General features: G+C 50.2%; 1 protein-coding gene across 2 annotated transcripts in view; it reads right to left on the reverse strand.

Annotated features, from left to right (window-relative positions):
• FGD5 (FYVE, RhoGEF and PH domain containing 5) overlaps positions 1-6,000 on the reverse strand; it is a 107,075-nt gene that overhangs the window by 95,205 nt on the left and 5,870 nt on the right. For both annotated transcript variants that reach the window (XM_081071659.1, XM_081071660.1), the window contains exon 2: positions 830-3,494. In XM_081071659.1, coding sequence (XP_080927785.1) covers positions 830-3,494 — 2,665 coding nt within the window. The remainder of the gene's footprint in view (positions 1-829; positions 3,495-6,000) is intronic.

The raw sequence follows: 6,000 nt of genomic DNA on the forward strand, positions 1-6,000 counted from the left end.
ACAGGATTTCCTTTAAAAATCACAACCACTTTGGCTTTTCATTAATTCAGATCAGGTGCCTCCAAAGAGTGTAACTGGTTGAGACTGAAACGCATCACCCTTCAGTTGCATCCACAATGTATAAGGAACAGCAAGATTTGGCAATTACCCACTTGGGGTGATTAACGAGGGCATTCAGTCAGTCTTGGGAAGATGGGGTCAGAAAACCCCCACTGTCGTCAATCATTTCAGTGTTTCACTCTCCCTTCAAAGGTGAGTGAGGTCCCCCGTCCCAATCAACTTGGATGTTTCTCTTAAAGCCTTCTATTCAGAAACTTAGCTCAGGGCACCCTCGGCATTTTAAACAGTTTAAGTTGTCTTTTCTAATTCCCTTCAATAGCATGTGTATTTACACAATAAAAAGGTATCAATCTCCATTGAGGGTATTTTCCTTATGGTGAAAGATATTTAGTTTGGCAAGATTCCAGAACCTTCTCTCTTGGTGACTTTCCCAGGGGGACTAAGCAAAGCCATCTACCTAGATGAGAAATAGACCCCAAATAATGCAAATACACATGCTCACATTTGTACCGAAGTTGGCATTTTAGACAATACTTTCGCATGGATTATCTACTCTGATCTTCTCAAACCCTCTGTCAGCGAGGTAGCATAAATCCCATTTCACAGATGAAGTAACTGAAGCTCAGAGAGGTAAAGCCACTCACCCCAGTCATACAGCTAGAAAGAGAGCCTGAGGCTAACAAGCAAGTCCCTTCCGTCCCCTACACCTAAGCCTGCCTCTGGGACAGTTACACTTGCTGAACAACAAAGTAAACGAAGTTCACAGTACCTTTCCGCTTCCTGGTCTGCGCTCTGCTGCTTGCTTTCGAAGGCATTGAAGCTGCTCATGTCCACGTAGCCATCATTTTCGTTTGCTGTGGACAGGGCTCTGCTCTGATCCTCAAACAGCTTCGTAAATGTCCCGGCCCTCGCAGGCCTTCGGGGCGGAATCTGGATATTCTCATAGTCGGAGTTCATGGCTGGAATGTTCTCATAGTCCGAAGTGTCGGCGTTGGGGAATGAGATGGACCGGGGCTTGGTCAGGGGCAAGGGCAGAAAGGGGGGCCGGGAGCGGTCTTCGAAGGACTCCACTCGGGACACTGTCCTGCTGAAGGGGACGCCTTTCCTCTTGCTGTCCCTGTAGAAGATGAGGGAAGAGGGCGATTCGGAAGCGCGCAGCTTGCCTGTCCTGGCCTTAAGCTGAGGGGAGTTACTGAGGCTCCTGCGGTCAATTTCCAGAAGCCGGGAAGGCCCGTGGTAGCTGGATTCTGAAGACGACCTGGAAGAAGACACGTTGACATCCACGTGCACTTTGTTCTCGGTCTTTTTCCTAAACGTCAGAGCCAGGAACCGCTTAAAGGACGACTTCTTCTTCTTGCTGTGCTTGTCCGGGGGCTCGCTCTCGATCAGGAGAGACGGAGAGCTCTTCGTGATGGGCTTCTTGGTGATGCAGGCCAGGTCGAAAGGTGGTGGGATGTCGACCACGGAAGATGGAGTTGAGGTGCCACTGGATGGCAGGTGGTTCCTCTGGGAGAAACTCCCCGAGGAGCCAATCACACAGGGTAGAGAGAGATTGTCGTCTTTCCTTTTGATCCAATGGTCATCTAAGCCAGAGGCCTCTGGATCCCGGTACACGGAGACCGGGATCTCTCGGCCTTCCACGGAGAATGATCGAGGGTATAGAGTGAAGGCTCTGGGCTTTGCTGGCAAGGCCCAGCTGGCTTCCAGCGGCTTCCCCTCCAACGACAAAACCATCTTTCTTGGCTCCTCAGTGGCACCTCCAATGCCAATGGCTGACGAGCCAGCATCTGGTCCGCTTTCTTCCGGGACGGTTTCTGGTACGTAGCCAGCCACTTTCCCAGAGTGGGGTCTGGCCCTTGAGATGATGCTCTTCCTGTCCATGGGAGCCAGGCTGCCCTCAGCATCCGAGTTCACGTCTTTCAGGCCGTAACCATTCACGGTGTCTAACGTAGCCTGTGGCTCAGGATTGTCTCCTTCTCCAGGGTCAGCCCCACATGGCAGTTCGACTCCCATCTCATAGGGGTTGGTGAGTGCGTCATCTGTGGCGTCCTCCTCCTCCGGCAGGACCACATCAGGGGCGGAGGGATCCTCCCTAGTGCCACCCTGCGGGGAGCCACACTGGCCACACAACGTTCCAGCCGTGGCACCCTGCTTTGCACACACCTCCGACTTGGGTTCCTGCTCTGACTCCAAGTCTTTGGCTGGCTCAGAAAAAGGAGAGTAGCTTTCACTACAGAAAGAGGTGCTCTCCGTTGGGAAGAACTCATAGGGACTTCCTGAGAGTGAAGTCATGAAGTCGTCCATACCGTCATTCTCGAAAGGAATGATCTGGCAGCTCTCCTCGGCAGGTTCATCCTGCACAGTGTGTTCGCCTTCTTGAGTGTTTTCTCCCACCTCGTGGGTGACTGCTGCCATTTCTTCTTGGTCAGTTTTCTCATCTTGGTCATGGGGGTCCTCCTGCTCGTCCTGGTTGCCGTAACCTGGGGCATCTTCACACACCTCCTCAGAGATTTCAGGGCCGTATGTAGCTATCTGCACCTCCTGGATGCCTGTGGCCAACCCCTCTGTCTCCAGGGGCTCCTCACTAGCACCTTCAGCACCCACCTTGGTGGGCCCATTGGAATCCGAACACTCGTCCGGTGTCGCTGGTTCTGCAGTGGCAGAGCCTTCCTCACCATCCTCCTCTGCCTCCCGGGGTGTCCCAGGGGGGCCGGGCTCCTCGCCAGGAGCCGCTGGACCCTCTGAGTTGACTTGAGTTAGAATGATATCGCTCGGGAAGACCGCCTCTCCATCCCAAGGGCCCGTGTCCTTCATGCTGTCCATGCTGAGTTCTTCCACCAGCTTCTCTTCCTCCTCACTCCGGAGCTTCTGTTCCTCCGCCCCTGGGTCTTGGGCACCGTCATCCGCGCCGCTGTTCTCCGGAGTGGGGGCTACACCCGTGTCACCCTCTCCACTCAATGCCACTTCAGCGGGGGCTGCCACACCCTCAGCAGCTCCTGCCTCCTCACCTCCCTCCTGGAGTTCCTCCTCCCCGCTGGCATCCAGAGCCTCCATGACGGCATTCTCCACAGAATCCTCATCCCTGGGTGCGCGCTGTGCCGGCGGAGCCCCGGGGAGCACGATGTAATCCTCGGCGGCCTCGGCCTCGGAGCACTCCAGGCTGGACTGCTGCTCTTCGTAAAGCCCCCTGTCTACGCAAAGCAACTTCCCGTTGCTGCACTTGTTCAAGCTGTTGATCATATACACACTGGCCCTCCACTCGTTGGGGGTATCCAGCCTGGGCTTAGGGGCAATGGGGGGTTTGGGCCCCCTCGACATGGAGTTGGGACTATGAAGACCGTCAGGCCGGGGTGACGAAGGGAATTTGGGAGCCGTCACTGGCGTGAGGGGGCTGGCAGTCTTTGGCTTGGGAGCAACTGGTGGTTTTGGTGAATCTAAAGGATGAAAACAGTGAAAAGGAGATGAAAAGTACAGTTACCTTTATTTCCACGCCTCCTTATCATTTTCGGGAGAACACTGAAGATGGTTTCCCAGCCCATGTCAACCCAATCGACTATGTTCTGTCTTAGGTTTACGTCTCCACCATCTTCTTTAAAATCCCTCAACCTTCCACTAAGGATTCATCCTGTAGACAAAGTGACTATAACTTTCTTCCATACACAGTCCACCTAACAAAACCCAACCGAATGACATCCTGTACTCCTCAAATAAAGGTGTGCAGATCACTGCACTCACTCAGTAAATGCTTTTCTCTGTCAGGTACCCAGGACACAATGCTGAACTTGACAGTCACCACCCTTGCTGCCCTCATGGAGCTTGTATTCCTTCTACAGTTAATTCATTGGATATCTGCATCTCTACACATAGCACTATAGACAGTAGGGCCTTCTAGGGTCAAGAAGAGAAGAACTCCCCTGCTGACTACTCACGGTTGAGTTAGGGAGACAAGACTGACAGAACAATTGGAGGACAGAGCCGCAGACCCTTGGAATATTATGAATGACTGGCCATTATCTCACTCCTTCAAGAATGATACACTAAAGGTTTGTGACAGTGATGTATGATTCTTCTGAGGTCACCTCTGAATGCTACATGCTTCAAGACTGATGTCCAGCTAAGTGCCCTGCATTCCAATTTCATGGGAGAAATTATATGGATATTTGCAAAAGGCCTCTTCCCTTGGGGATGGTGAGGACGTACTGACCATGGCAGAAACTGAACATGTAACAGGAGTTTGAGAAGCAAGAGTTGCCATGGCAAGGGAAGACCTCCTGGAGAAGGTGAGATTTCAGCTAAATTTTGCAGGACGGGAGGGACCTTTGCAAGAAGGGTCAAGGGAGCAGTTGCCCACTTCCAAGTTCAGCATCTCTCCTGCCACAAGCCAGCCCACACCTCCATGCCTCCTGCCTGCACCTCCGAGCCCTTGGCTGCACTGTGAACAAAGTAAGGAAGGCAGATTGCCAGAAATCCTACCCCATCCTGACATCTCCGCTTCAGAAGTGCTGCTGCCCCCTGCCCAGGGATCAGGATGTACAAGTCTCCCTTCAGCCCAACCTCGTCTCCCAGTTCCATCCCCACTGAGGCTTTGGTTTGACGGACAGCAGCTCAGAATGCCAGTCTGGCTGTGACAGAAGGAGGGTGGAGCAGAGGACCTGGCCGTCTGTCAGCAAACTCTTCTCTTCTGCATGCATTTGACTCCTAGATAAACCCTTGCAGCATGTAATGCCAGTTGATCTAATCCAGGGCTGTCTGACAGAAATATAACGTGAGCCACACTTATAATTACATGTGCACTTTTTAATGTTCCCACAGCCACATTAAAAAGTGAAAAAGAAACCGGTGAAATTAATTTTAACAGTACAGTGTTTTCAGCTCAATATATCCAAACTATTATTATTTTGAGCATCATCACGTAATCAATGAATCGTATTTGGATCAACATGTAACAGATATACAAAATTTATTGATGAGATATTTGACTTTTTTTTGAATTAATGTGTATGTATTTTACACATACAGAACATCACAAATCAGACTAGCCACGTTTCAAGTGCTCATTAGTCACACGTGGCCAGTGGCTATGGTACTGGTCAGCATAGCTCCAGCTGATTTGAGACATCTCCATAAGACTGTCCCATTAGCACCTCAATTTCAAGATGTCTGAAGCCAAAATCAGTAAGATCTCCCAAACTGGGAGGACTATGGAAAATTCAGCTGAGGCCCCAAAGGAAAGAAAAAAGGCTGGAGTAGCAATAATACAGGGTTACAAAGCCCATGCACTGTTTCTAAAAGGGCCTCATTTCAGAACCTCTTTACTTGTACTTTGCACATACATCTACTGAACTTGATTGTCTGATTTCCCAATGCACAGCTAATTAGAAGGGGTTGGGGGACAGGATAGAGCAGGAACACTGCCAGCTGTAAGATGAGGTAGCTAACAGCAGGAAAGGGAGAGAAGAGGCACAGCTGTCAAAGTACCCACTGCTAACGTACCCAATGTATCAACCCCCTAAACCACACATATATTCATCTGCATCAATGCCCACACCTGCCACTAACATCCGGATAACAACCCAGAGTCTTCAAAATGTAATATATGACTTCCCAACTCCTCATTTCCACAAGCAATTAAGTATGTATTTGGTTAGAAAAATACCTGTCCAGATTAGCAAAAAAAGAAAGAAAGAAAGAAAGAAAGAAAAAAGAATTTGGAGCTTAAATAGCTAAGCTCAATGTGGAATAACAGAGTGAATCTTTGGAGCCTGGCTAATCTGGTTAAAAATCTGGTTTTGCACGTATGAACTATGAAACTGAGCCTCAGTTCCTTCATCTGTAAAATGGGTACAATAGTAGTACCTACGCTCAAAGGGTTGTTGTGAAGATTAAAAGATATACATTAAAAGTGCTTTGTAGGCCGGCCCGGTGGCTCAGGCGGTTAGA

This window comes from Rhinolophus hipposideros, assembly GCF_964194185.1.
Source record: "Rhinolophus hipposideros genome assembly, chromosome: 14".
NCBI lineage: Eukaryota > Metazoa > Chordata > Mammalia > Chiroptera > Rhinolophidae > Rhinolophus > Rhinolophus hipposideros.